The 21,165-nt window shown below is 43.4% G+C and overlaps 1 protein-coding gene across 10 annotated transcripts in view; it reads right to left on the bottom strand.

Annotated features, from left to right (window-relative positions):
* Window positions 1-265: 265 nt before the first annotated feature.
* Window positions 266-21,165, bottom strand: part of LOC139265577 (V-set and immunoglobulin domain-containing protein 4-like) — a 51,648-nt gene continuing 30,748 nt past the window's right edge. For 4 of the 10 annotated variants that reach the window (XM_070882678.1, XM_070882675.1, XM_070882677.1 and 1 more), the window contains 3 exons: window positions 16,448-16,561; window positions 14,845-14,866; window positions 266-1,163 (listed from right to left, as the gene is read on the bottom strand). In XM_070882678.1, the coding sequence (XP_070738779.1) occupies window positions 1,013-1,163; window positions 14,845-14,866; window positions 16,448-16,561 (287 nt within the window). In that variant the 3' untranslated portion in view covers window positions 266-1,012. Of the gene's footprint in view, window positions 1,164-5,342; window positions 5,453-6,361; window positions 6,451-8,090; window positions 8,173-14,844; window positions 14,867-16,447; window positions 16,562-21,165 lie in introns of those variants that run through there. The other 6 variants (XR_011593581.1, XM_070882676.1, XM_070882679.1 and 3 more) reach the window with 6 other exon arrangements.

Below are 21,165 nucleotides of genomic sequence, written 5' to 3'. Positions count from 1 at the left end.
AGACATCAAGTGAAGACATTAATTTGAGCTTCATGGAGCAAGTCAGATAGGCTGTGCACATCCTTAGTCCTTGGGTGCAAATATGTTCAAGGCCCAAAAGTTACAAGAAGTGCTATTTATGCATTTAGGGACAAAGTGGAAGACAAGCATCTATTAATTTCATGCTCTTGCAGTAAATGTGAACAATTGGGCCAACAGGGAGTTACTGATAGATTAATACTGTAAAAGATGAGAGGACACCATGCTGACAAATACACCAATTTTAATGATCACAGGCAAACAGAAAATTAGTGATTTTAATTGTAAAAGTAATTTATAAAATACAATGAAATGCTTGTCTAAAATAACGGTATTTTAAAAAAAAATCTCTTCACATAATCTGGTAAGAAAACATGCACTAGTTAAACATAGGAAGGTCTTGTTACAGCTTAACTATTAATGTAAGAAAATAAAGAATGTAATGAAATTGAGCCTTTTAAAATCTATGACTGGCCTTAACATTTCTGAGTTAGATAGAGGAACCAATTAGATAGGGATCCTGGTCCTGGCCACTATCCAATAACATTTGTTGGAATGTGCACACATGTGGATGTCAGGTGAGCACAGTAACAGGCTTGGCTGTGATGCTCTCCATGATGTTGGTCAAATTCAACAACCAGAGTAATGAATAGTAGCCATTTGAGCAAATATAAGACTACCAGGGTCCATGCAACTATACCCCACCAAGAGTCTGCGCAACCTTCATTAAAGTAGTAGATACAATTGAAAAATTGAAAAGGTCTTTGAAGCTGCATTGGGATTATTCAAGGCAGGCTACATTTCTGGAATTGTGAGAAGCAACAGACTCAGAAACTGCTCAACCTGTGTTCTGTTTGTCTTATAACTTAAAAATGGAACAATTAGTTTTGCCAGTTCTTTTAGGAGTTGAATACTGCAATAAACAGAGTGTGGTGTTATAATTTTAAACTTGTATTCTTCTGAAGCTGCATAGGAAGAAAACTGATGTTATTCTTCACACTGAAGCCTCTGGTTGTCCAAAGGCACATGCAGGTCTCGGAGACATTTCTGAATATTCGCTCTCTTTCGTCATCACTTCATATTCATCACTTTCATACAAGACCATGTTCACTGGTGCCTGATGTGGGAAACATACATACCTGACACTGAAATTAAAAAAAATCCAATGTGAATCAACCATCTTTTAAGGCTATAGAAATGATCATACAACCATACAATCATAAAGGCAAGAAAAGGCCATCAGGCCCATTAATCCATCCCCAACCAGTCAATGGTGCTGCTTAGCACACTATTCATCCGTCCCCAAACCATGCTTTTATCTGGGAGACAAAAACAGAGGGATAAAATTGTAGCCAATTTAATAAAAAGCTCTAGGAAATTTTATCTCCAAATCTCTGAAGTAATCAAGCAAGTTCTAAGATACCGCACTTTCCCATGCCTCGTCTAATCACAGCTAATTGGCAATTTAGCCCCCATAACTGGAAATGTTCAGGCTGATTTCCTTCCGCTTTGCGCCCAGGTAATGCTTATACTTCAGGCAAAAAGCAAAGGCAGAGAACTTGATGCTGGGTTTCTGCCCCTTTGTGTTACTTGGAGATTTCTGTGGGTTTCTAGGAGGGAGGTAAAATGCTTTCACCTTGAGAGTAATGAGACAGAAGTGCTATTACAATGGCTCCTGCCTCGTTTTCCAGGGTCTCCACTTAGCAGAGGCCCAAACTGGTTAGAAAAGTAAACGCCCATGGGATCCAAGGGAAAGTGGCTTTGGATCCAAAATTGGCTCAGAGGCAGGAAGCAAAGGATAATGGCCGACGGTTATTTTTGTGACTGGAAGGCTGCTTCCAGTGGGATTCCGCAAGGCTCAGTACTAGGACTCTTGCTTTTTGTGACATATATCGATGATTTGTGAAGGTGGAATACTTTGTGTCCGTCTTTCCAGAAGCAAGGGGCGATGCAGTTAAGGAGGAGGTTTGTGAAATATTAAATGGGATAAACATAGAATAAGAGGAAGTGTTAAGAGGTTTAGCATCTTTGAAAGTAGATAAATCATCAGGCCTGGATGAAATGTATCTCAGATTGTTGAGTGGCAAGAGAGAAAAAAGCAGAGGCTCTGACCATCATTTTCCAATCTTCTCTGGCTACAGGCATAGTGCCAGAGGTCTGGAGTATTGCTAATGTTGTGCCATTGTTTAAAAAGGGATAGACCAAGTAATCACAGGCCAATCAGCCTAACTTCGGAGGTGGGAAAAATATTAGAAAAAATTCTGAGGGACAGGATAAATCTTCATTTCGAAAGACACGGATTAATCAAGGACAGTCAGCATGGATTTGTTTTTTTTTTTAAATGGAAGGTCGTGTCTGACTAACTTGTTTGAATTTTTTGAGGCGGTAACAAGGAGAGTCGATGAGAGTAGTGCGTTTGATGTAGTGTATATGAATTTTAGTAAGGCTTCTGATAAGGTCCCACATGGCAGACTGGTCACGAAAGTAAAAGCCCATGGGATCCAGGGCAAAGTGGTAAGTTGGATCCAAAACTGGTTCAGTGGCAGGAAGCAAAAGGTAATGGTCAACGGGTGTTTTTGTGCCTGGAAGGCTGTTTCTTGTGGGGTTCCACAGGGCTCAGTACTCGGGGGCCAAAATTGCCATTTTTTTTTTTTATTTAAAAGAGCCATTATCACCTCAAAAAGATGGCAATGGTGTGGAAAGCACTCACCGCTCGGTCGGCACAGAACAGCCGACATTTTTGAAATTGCCCTCCTTTAATTTTGGAGCGGTGCACGGGACCGCCCGGCCGTCTTCCCACCCCATCGGGCGCGACACCGACCAACGGCAACCCCCTCTCCGCCCCGCGTGGGAAATTGCCCCACGGGAGTGGATCGGCCGCTGGTCTGTGCCACTGACAGCTTACCCTGGCAGGAAGTTTCTCGTGGCTGGGTGACGCGTTCGTCCTTAAAGGGGAGGGCGCACTGCCGCGACTGCCATTTTATTTTAATTGTCAGCCGACTCCTAAGTCGGCCCGACAATGGCAGCCGTGGTACCCCCCCCCCCTCCCCCTCCTCCTCTTGGGTACCAGACGGAAACCCTCCCTGGTAACCCAGTGGATGCCACTAAAGTGGTTGTAGAGGCCTTCCCCTTTAACTGAAGGGGAGGGATGATGTGACATGCCCACATTGCGCTGATGTCATCAGTGCACTCGGAGTGACGGCTGACCCGACCCAACGGCGCTTCCTTCCTGCAGCCGCCTGGAACTCCGCACCGACACACAAAAAAATTAAAGAGCTGAAAATCACTTTACACTCCGCCCCATGGATATAAAAAAATGGCAAGTACGCCCCATATCGGGCGGAGGGCAATTTCGGCCCCTAGGTGACTTGCTTTTTGTGGTATATATCAATGATTTAAACTGTATTGTAGGGGACATGATTAAGAAGTTTGCAGATGATATAAAAATTGGTCGTGTGGTTGATAGTGGGGAAGATAAGGTGGGCAGAAGAGTGGCAAATTAAATTCAATCTGGAGAAGTGTAAGGAAATGCATTTAGGGAGGGCCAACAAGGCAAGGGAACACACAATAAATGGTAGGATACTGAGAAGTGTAGAGGAAGAGAGTTTGAGGTGCAGGTCCACAGATCCCTGAAGGTAGCAAGACAGGTAGACAAGGTGGTTAAGAAGGCATACGGGATTCTTTCCTTTATTAACTGAGCCACAAAATACAAGAGCAGGGAGGTTATGCTTGAACTGTATAAAACACTAAGTTAGGCTACAGCTAGAGTAGTGTGTACAGTTCTGGTCACATTACAGCACTAAATTGCACTAGAAAGGGTACAGAGGAGATTAATGAGGATGTTGCCAGGACTGGAGAATTTTAACTATGAGGAAAGTTTGGATAGGCTGGGTTTGTTTTCTTTAGAATAGAGGAGGCTGAGGGGAGACTTAATTGAGGCGTATAAAGTTATGAAAGGCCTAGGCACAGTGGATATGAAAGCCTATTCCCCCGAGCAGAGAGGCCAATAACCAGTTGTAATGTATTTGCTTCATGGGTTCTTTGCTTAAGAACTCATAGCAACTCATTGATATGAAGAATTAATTGGTTTATTAACCAGGGTTTAACAATCACGCTACACATTACCAGTTCATCCACTAGGCTCACAACTGCATACCTCATCGTGGATGACCTAGACCCAACTGACTGGGGTTTTATTGAGTCTTGTGAACATCACATGACTGGCTAAGCCACTCACAATGCAAACTTGTGAGCATAATCACAGGTGCATACATTACACTGGGGGCATGGATTTAAAGTAATTGCTAGAAGGATTAAAGGGGAGTTGAGGAGAACTTCTTTCACCCAGAGGGCGGTGGGGGTCTGGAACTCACTGCCTGAAAGGATGGTAGAGGCAGAAACCCTCATCACATTTTAAAATACTTTATAAAAAAAAAAATACCTGGTCTGCACAGAGCGGGATTAAACAGAGGGCACTTGAACAAAGTGTTTTATTTGGGAATTTGGAAAGAGTGGGAATTCAGAGACGAGGGCCTAATTGGAAGTGGCATAACCTTCGACAATTTCCAAAAAAACACGCAGTGAGGTCACAGGACAGCAGTATTAAGGTTTATTTTCTCTTTCCTAGGACAGTGGTTTAAATTAGGTGCAGGAAACTATAAATTATTGTATTAAATTTATAGCTTAAGTAGTTAAATGAATATAACGATAAATAATCATTGAATAAAGACTTTAACTAAATAAATAAATAAAACAAGACTAGATAGACTAAGATATGGCAGAGCAGGTTGTGTGTCTGGACTGCAGTATGAGAGTGTTTGTGGACAGGGAGCCTGTCCCGAGCAAACACATCTGCAGGAAATGTCCCCACCTCGAATCTCTCCGGCTCAGTCATTGTGCTGCCGTGCGAGTTGGAGATACTCCGACACATAAGGGAGGGGGGAGGAATTTCTGGACAGGTTTATCCAGAATACAGTCACACCCTAGAGGAAAGCACAGGTTCAGGAAAGGAGAGTGTGACTGTTAGGGAGTCAGATAGCGGGGCTTTAAGAGAGGTTGAGAAGGAAGTCCCACAGACACTGGTCCTGTCCTCACAGGTACAATGTACTCGCTACCTGTGAGGACAAGGAGAAAGACTGCAGGGAGGACAGTCACATTGCAGACCAAGGCACCATGTCTCAGAAGGCTGTCCAAGGTGGGGGGAGGTGGGGGAAGTGGGGGAAGAAAGAATAGAAATGTGGTAGTGATAGGGGACTCTATAATTAGGGGGATAGATAGCGTCCTCTGCAGCCAAGAACGAGAATCCTGAAGAATGTGCTGCCTACCCAGTGCCAGGGTAAGGGATATCTCACAGCGGTTCGAAAGAGAGGGGGTAAATCCAGTTGTCGTGGTCCATGTTGGAACAAATGACATCAGTAGGAACAGTGAGGAGGTCCTATTGAAAGAGTATCAGAAGTTAGGCTTTAAATTTAAAAAGCAGGATCTTGAGGGTAATAAATCTCTGGATTATTGCCCAAGCCACATGAAAATTGGCACAGAAGCAGACAGGTCAGGAGAATTAACATATGGCTAAAGGGCTGGCGGGGGAAAGAGGGATTCCTTTTCATGTGACACTGGCACCAGTTCTGGGACGGGCTCCACCTGAACCGGGATGGGACCCGTGTCCTCGCAGAAAGGGTAAATAGGGGCGTGGCAAATGCTGTAAACCAGTAAGATGGAAGGGGGGGGGGGGGGGGGGGGGGGGGAGCGGGGTAGATCTAATGAAACATAACCAGCCTAACTATAAACAAAACATGAAAAGGGAGCATAGGAAATAAATTTAGGACATTGATGGCAAGGGAATAAATAAGAGTTATAGAACAGGAGTCAAAAAAGATGGTTAAACATAAAGTGAGAAGAAATCCTATTAAAAATGTGTTAAACTGTCTGTACAGCAATGGACAGTGTCCGTAATAAAACAGGGGAGCTGGAGGCAATTATGTGTTACGAGGAACCAGACATAGAACGTGTTACTGAGACATGGCTACAGAAAAATCAGAACTGGGAATTAAACATTGCAGGGCATAACATATTTAGAAAAGATAGAATGGGAAAAAGTGGAGGTGGAGGACATGACATTAAATGATGAGATTAGTAATGAGATAACTGCATTTAAAATAAAAAGAGGGGATATATTAAATAAACTAATCAAACTCAGAGGATAAAACCCCTGATCCGGATGGATTGCACCCATGCATTTTAAAAGAATCTAGGGAAGAGATAGCAGAAGCATTACTATACATATTTAATAATTCGTTAGAAAAAGATGTTGTGACAGAGGACTGATGGATAGCTAACATAATACCTAGATTTAAGATGTGGGATAGAACATGTCCAGAAAATTGTAGACCAATCAGCTTAACATCGGCGTTGGGAAAAATAATGGAAGCCCTACTAAAGGAGAAAATAGAAGAACATTTAGAAACCAAAAGTATAATAATGAATAGTTAGTGTGCATTTCAAAAGGGAAAGTCTTGCTTGCCCAACCTCACTGAATTTTTTGAAGAGGTTACAGAGGGAATAGACAATGGTAATGCAGAAGATGTAATTTATCTTGATTTTCAAAAGGCCTTCGATAATTAACCCATAATAGACTGATGAACAAGGTCAGAGAATGCAGAGTCAGGAGACAAGCAGCAGAATGGATAGCTAGCTGGCTTCAAGACAAAAAGCAGAGTGTAGGGGTAAAAGGTAGCTATTCACAGTGGCAGAAGGTAGGTAGTGGTGTTCCACAAGGACCAGTGCTGGGACCACTGTTGTTCACAATTTATATTAACAATTTAGACTTTGGAATCAAAAGCACAATTTCTAAATTTGCGGATGACACCAAATTTGGGAGGGGGGGGGGGGGGGGAGGTGGTGGAGATAGTCAACACTGAGGAGGGCTGAAACAAATTACAGGAGGACATTAATAAACTTGCAGAATGGGCATATAATTGACAAATGAAGTTCAACACAGATAAATGTGAGGTATTACATTTTGGTAGGAAGAATAGGGAGGTTATTTATGACTTGGAGGGTATGAGTCGAGGTGGGGGAGAGCAACAAAGGGATTTCAGAGTACAAATACACAAATCAATAAAAGTTATGAAGGCGATAAAAAAGCAAGCCAAGCACTCGGGTTTATTTCGAGAGGTATAGAATTGAAAAGTAGGGAAGTTACGCTAAAGTTGTATCGAACCTTCGTTAGGAACATAGAAAATAGATGCAGGAGTAGGCCATTCGGCCCTTCGAGCCTGCACCACCATTCAATGTGATCATGGCTGATCATGCAACTTCAGTATCTCATTCCTGCTTTGTCTCCCATACCCCTTGATCCCTTTAGCCGTAAGGGCCACATCTAACTCCCTTTTGAATATATCTAACGAACTAGCCTCAACAACTTTCTGTGGTAGAGAATTCTACAGGTTCACCACTCTCTGGGTGAAGAAGTTTCTCCTCATCTCGGTCCTAAATGGCTTACCCCCTTATCTTAGATTGTGACCCCTGGTTCTGGACTTCCCCAACATCGGGAACATTTTTCTTGCATCTAACCTGTCCAGCCCCGTCAGAATTTTATATGTTTCTATGAGATCCCCTCTCATTCTTCTAAATTTCAGTGAATATAAGCCCAGTCGATCCAGTCTTTCTTCATATGTCAGTCCTCCCATCCCGGGAATCAGTCTGGTGAACCTTTGCTGCACTCCCTCAATAGCAAGAATGTCCTTCCTCAGATTAGGAGACCAAAACTGTACACAATATTCAAGGTGTGACCTCACCAAGGCCCTGTACAACTGTAGCAAGACCTCCCTGCCCCTGTACTCAAATCCTCTCATTATGAAGGCCAACATGCCATTTGCCTTCTTCACCGTCTGCTGTACCTGCATGCCAACTTTCAATGACTGATGTACCATGACATCCAGGTCTCGTTGCACCTCCCCTTTTCCTAATGTCACCATTCAGATAATATCCTGCCTCCCTGTTTTTGCCACAAAAATGGATAATCTCACATTTATCCACATTATACTGCATTTGCCATGCATTTGCCCACTTACCTAACCTGTCCAAGTCACTCTGCAGCCTCTTAGCATTCTCCTCACAGCTCACACTGCCACGCAGCTTAGTGTCATCTGAAAACTTGGAGATATTACATTTAGACCACACTTATGCACATAGTTCTGGTCACCATATTATAAAAAGTATATAGAGGCACTGGAGAGGGCAGAGACGATTTATAAGGATGATACTAAAAATGTGAGGGTATACATATTAGGAAAGGGTGAACAGACCGGGTCTCTTTTCTCTTGAAAAAAATAGGCTGAGGGGTGAACTAATAGAGGTCTTTAAAATTATGAAAGGTTCTGGTAAGAGTGGATACAGAGAGAATGTTTTCACTTGTGCGGAAGAACATAAATGGAGGCCATCAGTATAAGATAGTAACCGAGAAATCCAATAGGGAATTCAGAAGAAACTTCTTCACCCATAGAGTGGTGAGAATGTGGAACTCGCTACCACAGGGAGTGGTTAAGTGAATAGTATCGATGCATTTAAGGGGAGGCTAGACCAGCATATGAGGGAGAAGGGAATAGAGGGTTATGCTGATAGATTTAAGGAGGCTCGAGTGGAGTATAAACAGCATGGATTGGTTGAGCCGAATGGCCTGTTTCAGTGTCATATATCATATGTAATTCTATGTAATGGATATGCACTTGAGGTGCCGCAAATTGGAAGGCAACAAACCAAGAGCTGGAAAGTGAGATTAGGCTGGGTAGCTTTTTTTCAATTGGCACAGACACGATGGGCCGAATGGCCTCCTCCTATGTCGTAAATTTCTATGATTCTTTGATTGGGCCAAGCATTGATAGTGGGCCTTACTCCATACCAGGCTGCTGAAATCTGAGTGCAGACTTTTGGAGGGAGTTAGAGGGTAATTGCTTCATTTTTAGATTAAACACGACCAGGATCTGTGGTGTGAGCCTTTGGGCTGCTGTTTTGAACAGCAACCAGAAGGTCCCAAAGTATGGTACTGCAGGCCTTAGGCTTGTCACAGTGGTTGGCTTTACTACCCTACTCCCAGGCACAATGCCCTGCAAGGCACAAGGTGGAACATCAGGCCTAGTAAAGTGGCCTGAATCTGAAAATACAGATGAGGTTACTTTGAGTGCACTCTGCCTTACACATTTAGGCTGGGGGAGGATAAAGAAAAATGAACTGCACGCTCTCCTCCAAAGAATTATGGTTGGGGAGTGGAAAATTGTTCCCATCCTCTGAAGAGCTGGTCAAGTTCCCTTGTGTAGCAACCCCAGACTCATAGCCTCAGCTGTTTGTGATATGTCCTTATTATACAGTATAAATACACACGAGGCCCATATTTGCGAGAAGGTCACTCTGTGACCAGTTACCTTTATTACCAAGACCTCAAGTGATGAAGGTGGGTGGAGCTTCCCCTTTTATACCTGAAAGTCCAGGTTAGGAGTGTCTCTCACAAGTTCACCCCCTTGTGGTCAATGTTCTCAAGGTGTACAACTTAGGTCAGCTTATACATGGGTTACACTGATAGTTGAATACATGACAGTTTGTCCCAGAGGTCGATGACTGTGCAAAATATAATTTCTCACTGGCATCTAGCATAACTTTGTGCCTTCAGATTTTACAGGTACAAACAAGGTTTAGTCCCACCATCCCTTTCTATTTCAAATAGCTAATCTATCCTTCATTTTTAAAAATTCAATCAAATTCCCTCCAAGCTTGCATTTCTCCAAAATAAATATGCCTAGCGCTTGAAGTTTGGGGGAGGTGGGACCTGTACAAGCCAGACAGATTGTACCTCAACAGAGCCGGGACCAATATCCTCGCAGGCGGGGGCGGGGGGGTGCTAATGCTGTTGGGGAGGGTTTAAACTAGCTTGGCAGGGGGATGGGAACCTGAGATTTCGTTCAAAAGGAAGAGAAGCAAAGCTGATATTGGAAAGCAAAACATTAGAAAGTGAATTTGGAAGGCAGAGGAAACAAAAGTTCAAAAATAGACGACAAAGGAGTTTGCCGGTGCTAAATGGTATATACTTCAATGCAACGAGTCTAAGGAATAAGGCAGTTGAGCTAAGAGTACAAATAGACACCTGCGAGTATGATATTCTAGTTATTACTGAGACATGGCTGAAAGAAGGGCAGGAATGGCAGCTCAACATTCCTGGTGACAAGGTTTTCCGACGGGATAGAGAGGGGGATAAAAAAAGGAGGGGGGCCGCAGTATTGATTAAAGAAACAATTACATCTGTGAGGAGGGATGATATGTGAGCAGGATCATCAAATGAGGCCATATGGGTTGAATTGAAGAACAAAAAGGGAGTGATCACACTGCTGTGAGTGTACTTTAGGCCCCCAGTCAGAGAGAGATAGAAGAGCAAATATTTGGGCAAATTTCTGAGAAGTGCAAAAACTATCGGGCAGTAATAGTAGGGGATTTCAGCTACCCGAATATTAACTCGGATAGAATTAGTGTGAAAAGTATAGAGGGTGCAGAATTCCAAAAATGCATTCAGGCTAACTATTTTAGCCAGCATGTAGCATGCCCAAAAAGGGAGTGGACGGTTCTGGATTTAGTTTCAGGGAATGAAGCTGGGCTGGTGGAAGGGGTATTCAATGGGAGAGCATTTTGGTGCTAGTGATCATAATTCAGTTAGATTTAGGGTCATGATGGAAAAGGACAGAGATCGACCAGAAATAAAAGTTCTCAATTGGGAAAGCCAATTTTACTAAGCTGAGATGTGATTTAGCCAGGGTGGGCTGGAAGCACGTTGGGGGAGCGGGGGGAGAGAGAGAGAGTCGGGGGGCGGGGGGGGAGAGAGCGTGTTGGGCCGGGGTGGGGGGGGGTGGGGTGGGAGAAAGAGAGAGTCACGGGTGGAGGGGGGATGACGGATGACGTTCTGCAACGCAGAGAGCACTTAGGAGAAGTACAAGGATGCACATAACAAACAGGAGTACAAATTCAAAGAAACAATAGGAATATAAGAATGGTTGCACCAAAGTAGTTGTGTGCCCAACAGGTTGCTTCCAATTTCCACCCTTCTCACCTTCATATGGTCCATCTCCGACTCTTCCCTTCCTCGACTTCTCTTTATTTATGGGGCTAGGCTGTCAACTAATATCTACTATAAGCCCACCAACTCCCACCGCTACCTTGACTACACTTCCTCCAACCCAGCTTCCTGAAAGAACTCTATTCCATTCTCCCAGTTTCAGTCGCATCTGTTCTGATGATGCCACCTTCTATACAAGTGCTTCATATATGTTTTCCTTTTTCCTCAACTGAGGATTCCCCTCGACCATGGTTGACTGGGCCCTCGACCATGTCCATCCCCTTCCCCTCCCACCCAGAACCAAGGGTTCCCCTTGTCCCCGCCTTTCATCCCTCCAGTCTCCACATTTAATGGATCATCCTCCATTTCCACCACCTCCAGCGTGATGCCAGCACCAAACATACCTTCCCCTCCCCTTTCAGCACGTCAAAAAGGGACCTCTCCCTCCACGACACCCTGGTCCACTCTTCAATCACCCCCAAAACTTCCCATGGCACCTTCCTGTGCAAGAGCAAGAGATGCAACATCTGCCCTTTTACCATCGAGGGCCCCAAACACTCCTTCCAGGTGAAACAGTTATTTAGTATATTGTATTCGCTGCTCACAATTGGAGAGACCAAACAGATTCGATAATTGCTGGTTCAGTCTGCAATTCTGTCCCTGAGCTACTGATTGCCTGTCATTTTAATTCTCTACCTCACTCCCACTCTGACCGTGGCCTCCTACACTGCTCTATTAAAGTTTGGAAGCTTGAGGAACAGCAGCTAATCTTTCGATTAGGCACTTTCCAGACTCAACATTGTATTTAACAATTTCACATCATAACCACTGCTCCCATTTTTTCCAGACAGCAGCCATTGGTAAGGATTCTGCTATTGCCATATACACCTCCTCTAGACCCATCTTTTGTTTCTTTACTTGTCCCGTTATCATCACCTCCTTTTGCCTTGCACCATCATCCCTTTTGGCATTTAATCTCTCCTGCCTTCCCTCCCATCACAGTTCATCATCCCTTTTGTTCTTCCCTCCCCTTGTCCTTTCCCTGCCTCAATACTTGCTTCAAACCAGTTACATCGCTAACTTTTTCTAATTCTGATGAAAGGTCATTGATCTGAAGCATTAACTATTTCTCGCTCCAATGATGCTGAGTATTCCCAGCATTTTCTGTTTTTATTTCAGATTTCCAGCATCTGCAGTATTTTGCTTTTGTAACACAACTTGCATTTATATTGCACATTTAACATAGTAAAACGTCCCTTAAGTAATGGCATGAAGAAATGTATACCAACCCAAAGGCGGCAATTAGGAGGGGCAACTAAAAGCTGAGTCTGTGTAATGAGACACGATTAATAAACAATCTCCTAGTAAAGGATCCTCTAGGAATGAGTGACCATAACATGGTTCAATTTCCAATTCAGTTGGAGGGTGAGAAAGTTGAAGACGACAAAAGTATGAGGGTGGAGTTGGCTAAAGTGGACTGGAAAAAAGATTAAAATATGGGACAGTTGATGTGCAGTGGCAGACATTTAAGGAGATATTTCATAACTCAACAAAATTTTATCCCAATGAGAAGGAAAGACTGTAAGAGAAAGGATAACCATCCGTGCCCAGATAAGGAAATTAGGGATAGTATCAAATTGAAAAACAAGGGAATACAATGTGGCCAAGACAAGTGGGAGGCCAGAGGATTGGAAAACTTTTAAAAGCCAGCAAAGAATGACTAAAAAACAAGAAGGGGAAGATAGATTATGAAAGTAAATTAGCACAAAATATAAAAACAGATAGTAAGAGTTTCTAAAGGTACATAAAAAGGAAGAAAGAGTGGCTAAAGTAAATGTTAGTCCCCTAGAGGATGAGACTGGGGAATTAAAATTGGGGAACAGGGAAATGGCAGAGACGTTGAACAAATATTTTGTATCAGTCTTCACGGTAGAAGACACGAACAATATCCCAATAGTGGATAATCAAGGGGCTATAGGGAGGGAGGAATTTAATACAATCACTAATGAAGTAGTATTCGATAAAATAATGGGAATAAAGGTGGACAAGTCCCCTGGACCTGATGGCTTACATCCTAGGGTCTTAAAAGAAGTGGCTGCAGAGATAGTGGATGCATTGGTTGTAATCTACCAAAATTCCCAGAATTCTGGAGTGGTCCCAGTGGATTGAAAAAACCCAAATGTAATGCTGATTGGAAAATCGTAAATGTATCGCCCCTATTTAAAAAAGGAGGCAGATAAAAAGCAGGAAACTATAGACCAGTTTCCTGCGAGAGGGATGGAGTACAAAAGCAGGGAGGTCCTGCTGCAACTGTACAGCGTATTGGTGAGGTCGCACCTGGAGTACTGCGTGCAGTTTTGGTCACCTTACTTAAGGAAGGATATACTGGCTTTGGAGGGGGTACAGAGACGATTCACGAGGCTGATTCCAGAGATGAGGGGGTTACCTTATGATGATAGATTGAGTAGACTGGGTCTTTACTCGTTGGAGTTCAGAAGGATGAGGGGTGATCTTATAGAAACATTTAAAATAATGAAAGGGATAGACATGGTAGAGGCAGAGAGGTTGTTTCCACTGGTCGGGGAGACTAAAACTAAGGGGCACAGCCTCAAAATATGGGGAAGCCAATTTAAAACTGAGTTGAGAAGGAATTTCTTCTCCCAGAGGGTTGTGAATCTGTGGAATTCTCTGCCCAAGGAATCAATTGAGGCTAGCTCATTGAATGTATTCAAATCACAGATAGATAGATTTTTAACCAATAAGGGAATTAAGGGTTACGGGGAGCGGGCGGGTAAGTGGAACTGAGTCCACGGCCAGATCAGCCATGATCTTGCTGAGTGGAGGAGCAGGCTCGAGGGGCTAGATGGTCTACTCCTGTTCCATGTTCTTATGTTCTTATGACCAGTTAGCCTAACATTTGTGGTTGGGAAAATGCTGGAGTCCATTATTAAGGAAGCAGTAGCAGGACATTTTGAAAAGCATAATACAGTCAGGCAGAGTCAGCATGGTTTTGTGAAAGGAAAATCATGTTTGACAAATTTGATGGAGCTCTTTGACAATGTAACGAGCAGGATGGATAAGGGGGAACCAGTGGATGTGGTGTATTTGGATTTCCAGAAGGCATTCGATAAGGTGCCACATAAAAGGTTACTGCACAAGAAAAAAGTTCACAGGGTTGGGGTAATATATTAGCATTGATAAGAGGATTGAAATTAAAGTTAATAAATGTCTTAGAAAAAAAATTCTATTTTTTTAATAAAGTTTTTTTAATTATGATTTAAAATAAACTTACTGTAGCGAGCAGGGTTTTTAAACAATAAAATGTGTTTTTTAAATTTTGTTTTAATATGTTTGTGTGTTTTAAAACTCTTACACCTGTAAAAAGTAGGCTATGCGCCTGGCTTTTATCAGGCACAAGAGTTTTCAGGACATCCGCTGGGCAAGATATGGATAAATACCGCAATCTTGTCCATGTGGATGTCCTCGCTCCAGAGATGTGGAGGCTCCAGCTTGACAGATCGGAAAAGCCAGTTTTCAGCGCATACGCAACCGGCTTTTGCGATGCCTTCCCAGGTCTGTACGGATGCGGGGAGACCGGGATTTCTGAGCCATAATCGTGGGCTGCAATTCCCAAAACTCAAGCAAAAGTTCCAGAATCCCATGTAATAAAAATGGAATCTGACTTATTCAGACATTTAAACCTATAGGTAATTCCTGAGCAATGAACCTACCTTGGCGATTCATAGATGTGCCCTAAAAAAAAGAGCCGAGGTTCAATTAGAATCTGAATACAACAGACTACAGTAAGTGTTACAATTCTTTGTAATAATACACAATAACCAACAAATATCCAATGAATGGGACTGAATCAGCAGAGAAACTTAGAAAAAATTTGCTAGGAACAGTGAGAGTTTGTCTCTTTCAATATCCAGACAATATGGCAAAACAATTCAAACATCCAACAGGATGCTAGGATTTTTAGCCAGAATAAAGGAGTGCAGAAATTGTCAACGGTTATGCCAAGGCATTACACTGCATTGGATACACCACATGTATGGTACTGCAGCAGGAAACACAATGGCAGATGGTCACTCCCTAGAAAATTGGACACGGAAACTTTAGGCCTACAATGTGCCCATGATAATCAGCGGCAACTGCAAAGGGAATGGGGGCTTGCTCATAAAGCATGTGTTATGCTCATTAGACCCATGAGTCCCATGCAAATAAAGTGTCCACTCGTAATGCAGCAGGAACATCTGAGCAGCACTGCAGCCACGCAGTGCCCACTAAAGGGAAGGTCACCACTGACATTTTTATAAAATATTCAGCATTCCTACCCTTTACACCTGCCCACCCTGAACCCAGTGCCTCTGTAACCCTCCCGCCCCATGCTCATTGATGCACACCCTGGACATCCCATGCCATTAAGTGCACAGCACACAACAGGGAGACTTTTACTGGCTGCTGGGCTGCTCAACAATGTGGCCCTAGCACTCTCAGCATGTCCTTGGGGGCATACCATTTGTGGTAGAAAATGATGCAAATAGACTCACTGCACTTTATTCAATGAGGTGCCTGGAATACTTGTCCTGTGCCAGTGGTGCCATGAGCAGGCCATATTACCATCCCCATTGTGTTCTATTTTAGTCACCATGCCAGACAAAGAATACATTATAAATGGTACAGAAAGGGGGCAACAAAAATTCTCAGTGACTTATTTCAGGGTGTTTCAGGAAAAAGATTGAAGTGTGTCATGAGAAAACGAGTGATGAGGACAATCTTCCAAGCACGCACTAACAGGAAATCTTGCCCATGCCAGCATGGATCAGAAAATCACAGGTCTGCAGTCTGTGATGTTCTCTATGAATGGATGGCAGTTCCACTTTATGCGCTGTGGGTGGTTGAAGTCCCCTGCCACCACGGCATACTCAGAAAATGATCCCCATAGTCTCATCTGGAGTTTTTCCTCTACTCCAGCCTTTCCCATGTTCTCCCCTCCTCTCCTAAAGAGGCTGATTATTGTTGGAATATGGCTCCATGGGTGAGGACAGCTATTCTTTATTCTCCAGCCTTAACAGTGACTATCATCAGGCTAGTCGACTGTGGGGGCATCAGAGCGGAGACCGATCTTGTCCCCACCTGATATCCATACGCATGCACTTTCCAGCAGGCCTTGCTCGATAGTGATCATGAGCAGGCTCATTTTTCTTCTTTCTAGCCCGAGGATGCCACGGTCAAATGCAGTGCCACACCTGCCACCCTGGCTGTTAACTGAGCATGGATGGACCACAGCTATTCTTAGCCAGTTATTTTCTAAGTCGCCTATACTTTTACCTGTCTTGATCCTTGTCCTCAACACGATGCAAATAATGATCACAGAAAAAAACAATACGATGAGTAAAACTGTTAACACAAACGCCCAGATTGGAATTTTCACATCGTTGAATCCTAGAAAACAGAGTCACAGTAATCACTACTAATATATTCACATATATGCACAATGAATTTTTAAAAATCAATGGGATGTTTTATTAGCAGTAGTGCCACCCCAAAGGGTTCCTGTGAACCCTGCTTTCCACTGCACATGTTCCACTGCAAGTGATGTTTTAGAACTGTGATAAAAATGAAGAGCTCAAATTTCCAAAGGGGTTCGCCTGATTGTCTGCCGGAAATTCGACAGAAGATCTGCGGAAACCTCAGAGAAAAAAAACATATAAACCATTTCTCCAGGATTTCTACAGATCTTCCACCAAAATTATAGCGGACAATCAGGAGAATCCCCACAGAAATGTTCAAAACTCTCTATCCTGGGCTGACTTTTAGAATTATTTTTGCCCATAGTATATGGCTGCTCTGGGTATTACATTAAAAAGTTTAAAAAAAAAAAAATACCATCCTTAAAGTGGCTGCTGCAGTGCACGCTGGCAAATCGGCTATTGTTCCTGTGGCCTTTTCTGAAGCATATCAGAAAGTCAGTCAGTCAAGCTGGTTGCTTATCAACAGACATAACATCTGTGGAAACACAATGAGCAAGTGCTAGATAAACACTTATTCTGTTTCTCTGGCAATTAATCAATGTTACAATATATTCAGGACAGCCCTCATCAACTCCTTTGGGCGGTGTAACACAGGCCGTTTGTGCATGAATTGATACAGCTGCAATCTATTGTGCAAGTATTGTCTTAGACTGGCAAACTGACTTTTCAAAAGGCAAGACTACATTTCAAAGTGCAAGTTTTGAACATTTCTGATATTCAATTTGTTACAATTTTTACTGAGCTGCAATGGACAAGGATTCAAGACACAAATTCTATAAATATGCGTACAGCCAGTAGGGATTAGGATAATCTACTATCACTTAAGTCTGCACAGAAACACGTTTCGTAAGAACTCAAGCAACAGATTTTTCTGATTACCTCTTTCAGGAGTTTATTCAAAACTCCTGTGCTATTTGTGTTGACTTCAACAACTGGCTGCATTGTTCTACTGCTGAAAAAGGCTCTATGCGTAAATCTATTTGGTTTTTCAGTCCAATACAAAAGTGTCAGGTAAAACTGATATTAATCGTCCTCAGAAGTGACGTGGGTGTGTAATGGCAATCCGGCACAAAATCGAGAGAAAAAACTCTGACCCAAATCTTGATCCTGGGCCTACTTTCAGAATCTTTTCTGTTCCAAATCAGGCACACAAATCACAAGCTACTTACAGATAACCTCAGCAGGAGACCAACCCAAGGAAACAGCAAAAACCCGATTTCTTCAGATCAGCGCCATTTCTGGAGTTACGTGGTTGCTTTGTAAGGAATGGATCTTGCTTCTGTGCCCGAGGCAGAGGCTCGTGAGGTTCACTGGGGACTCAGCGTGGTAGTGGTGGCTGGTATGCCGAGAGAGATGGATCGATCCCTTTGCTCAGGGGGTGACCAGAGCATTATACCACCCTCCTCCCCTCCACCATTCGTGGCCACTGGAATAGGCAGATAGCGTCTTAGATTAGGATCTCACCTGAAGGACAGCGCCTCCAATAATGTAGGACTCACTGAGTACTGCACTGGAGTGTCAGACTATATTATACACTTAAGTTTCAACTATAATGTCAAATCGGAGAATAAAAGTCTAAGGCTGACTTATTGAAGCTGAATAGTGCTCTGGACAAACCACAGCTTGAATACTGCATTCAATTGTAGTCAGCAAGGCACAGGAGAAACAATAGTGCAGCAAAGGGTCAGGAAATTGATCTTAGTGTCAGAGACTGAGTTCCAAAGAAAGGCAAGAAAAAGTTGGACTTTTTGGATTTGAACGGTGGCAATTTAAAGGAACATTATAGAGGTATATAAAATATTAAAAAGAATAGAAAGTTAATCTCAAGCAATAGGTCAAGTTAAACCATGTCTACATGACAAGGTACTAACTAACTGGCAAAAGGCAATTTTAGGACTGATATCAGAAAATATTTCTTCACACAAAGTGTTAGGGAATTGGTAGATGTCTATGGTATAATGAGTTAGGTGAGCTATATGATAGAGGGATATTACATCTGAGCCCAATCTTACTCTCACCTAAAATTCACACACAGGCACTTTCCAGCAGGAGTCAATGGATTAATGCACTTGGTTGTTAGGTGAGGACAGGGTCAGGCTCAGTTGTGATGTTCTCCACAGAAATATAGCCTGCCAACGTTTAGGTTATTGTTGCAGCATAAATTGGGCAGGTGGGAAAATGGTCGGGATTTCCATCCCATTGGAACTCCATCTACTTTGTGCCCCTGGGGTCATGACCAACAGTGTTGAAATTGACTACCTCAAATAGACGAGCACTTCATAAACTTGTGTGTTTTGCAACATATCCATCTGCAAACCATTTCCGGTCATTCGGACATATAAGGCGTCAAGCCTGAAGGATGCCCAATTAAAATAAGCATCCAGGGTTTTTATAGAATCCGTTTCAGTGATAGAATCTTTAATGGATCCAGGTAAGTTAACTCATTTCTTCATATTTTTGTCATTTTTGACCATTTTCAGTTTTTTGTTTAGTGATACTTAAGTTCTTGTGAGCTATTGTGCCAATTATTACAAAGAAGTTGCCCCGACAATACCATTACTGACACTATCGGGTTTCCCAAAGTTCTCCATCAGATAGATTTGCAAAAAGAGGAAGACCTAGAGAGGGATGCCAGGCTGGTCAGGTGAGGTGAGGGATGCTCTTTGCCCAATCACCGGCACCCACACACTCACATCTGCAAACAGAGGTGAACATACTTTGCTTTGGCAGACAATTAGTGCCTTTTCCCAAAGGAAGTTGGGACATTCAATACTGATGGCACCACTAAGGTACATGAACATTTAACTAGCCTCAATCTTGGATGCTTCCTTGAAAACATCCCAATCATACTACACCAGGCTTTGAAAGGCACAGCATGAAAGAGGGCATGCAAGGGTAATCAACAGTCAGTGTAGACCAACTGGCCACACCCAGCAAGATGGCATTTCCTCAGGCCTTGGTAAACCTGTGTGGCAATATCAGTTGCTAACTATCTTCATTGGGTCTGAATCAGCAGGACACCTGCGGCACCAAAATGGCACATCCAGTGACAATAATGATCAGATGTGATCTGAACCTTAGCTCCACCTCCTTGCAGGTATGCTACAATCCTGATCTAAGTGGATGCAAATGCAAATAAGGGCGTAAGGCCTGTTTGAAGTCCCTTTCTCCAAGACTGATCTGCCCTGAGGCTGCATTCAGAGAAAATGGCCCTAAGTATCACCTGCAACATAGAAAGTAACTTATCTGAACATGAAGCCAGGAGGAACAGGAGCGTTCCTCCCGAATCCAAATTAAAGGAAACAATCACCCCTCCATCGTAGCCGCTCCCGACACCCAATCCCGTGTCTCCCATCTGCTCCCAGCCTCTGCAATCCCAGACCCCAAAAAACTCGGTCACCAACCCCTACAATCTCTGATCCAGACTCTGATCACTGATCCAGGCCCCGACCCTCGACACATGCCTGCCCGTCCCGTCCCGATCCCTGACCCAGGCCACGATCCCCAACAATACTTACTGAGGGCCGCTGTGACACCAGCAGTGGCCCAAACTTGGAGACCTCTTCATCGTTGGGCTCTTATCACATAAGACCGTTCCATTGAACCAATGCCCAAGGCCAATATCTCAAGAGCCTCAAACCTCACCATTTAGTTGTGGGGGGCTGCGATCTACCTGGCCCAATTTCTAGGCCCATGACTGTGGTCTGAACACAGGCATAGAAACATAGAAAATAGGTGCAGGAGTAGGCCATTCGGCCCTTCGAGCCTGCACCGCCATTCAATGAGTTCATGGCTGAACATGCAACTTCAGTACCCCATTCCTGCTTTCTCGCCATACCCCTTGATCCCCCTAGTAGTAAGGACTACATCTAACTCCTTTTTGAATATTGACCTGCACGATCCATTGTTGTTGTAGTCACTGACCATCTGCACAATGATGGACTCTGGACAATGACGCAATCTGCACTCCTTCAGTTCATGAAAGCCATGAGATTATGTGCAAGGACCCAGACGGCCCAAGGGCCATCAATAAATCTCTGGACCACATGGAAAATTATGAAGTTGGAATAAGCTTGATACATAAAAGTTTGTGGTGATTTTGATTGCCACTAGTAGTGCCATCCTTGTGGTGGGCAGCCAACAGGTCAATTCTGAGCAGATGTCACTGCCGCCCATGTGAAGCAACGCCTGCAACGGTAATTTCCCTCAAAGTCCTCGATAGGTATTGTGCCGGTGCTGATTTTCCTCTCATTATTAACTGTAATATTGAATTGAAGATGTCACACATTTTTGTGGAAGGATACTTTAGGCCATTTTAAAACGCCAGATGGAAGATCACACATTGTGCGTAATAGGCATAAATCCACCAAGAATGATCATTACCTAATTTCTCAGCCCCAAGCCGCTCATTGTAATTCAGTGCCACTGGTCATAGTGCCCAGAAAATCTCCCCTTTGTGTCCTTAATTGCATTCTCTTTAACCTATCCTTCTGCCAATCTTCCAGTTCTATTTGC

This window comes from Pristiophorus japonicus, chromosome 6 (assembly GCF_044704955.1).
Source record: "Pristiophorus japonicus isolate sPriJap1 chromosome 6, sPriJap1.hap1, whole genome shotgun sequence".
Lineage (NCBI taxonomy): Eukaryota > Metazoa > Chordata > Chondrichthyes > Pristiophoridae > Pristiophorus > Pristiophorus japonicus.
Note: the sequence above shows the minus strand (reverse complement) of the source record. Positions and strands in the feature narration are given on the sequence as shown.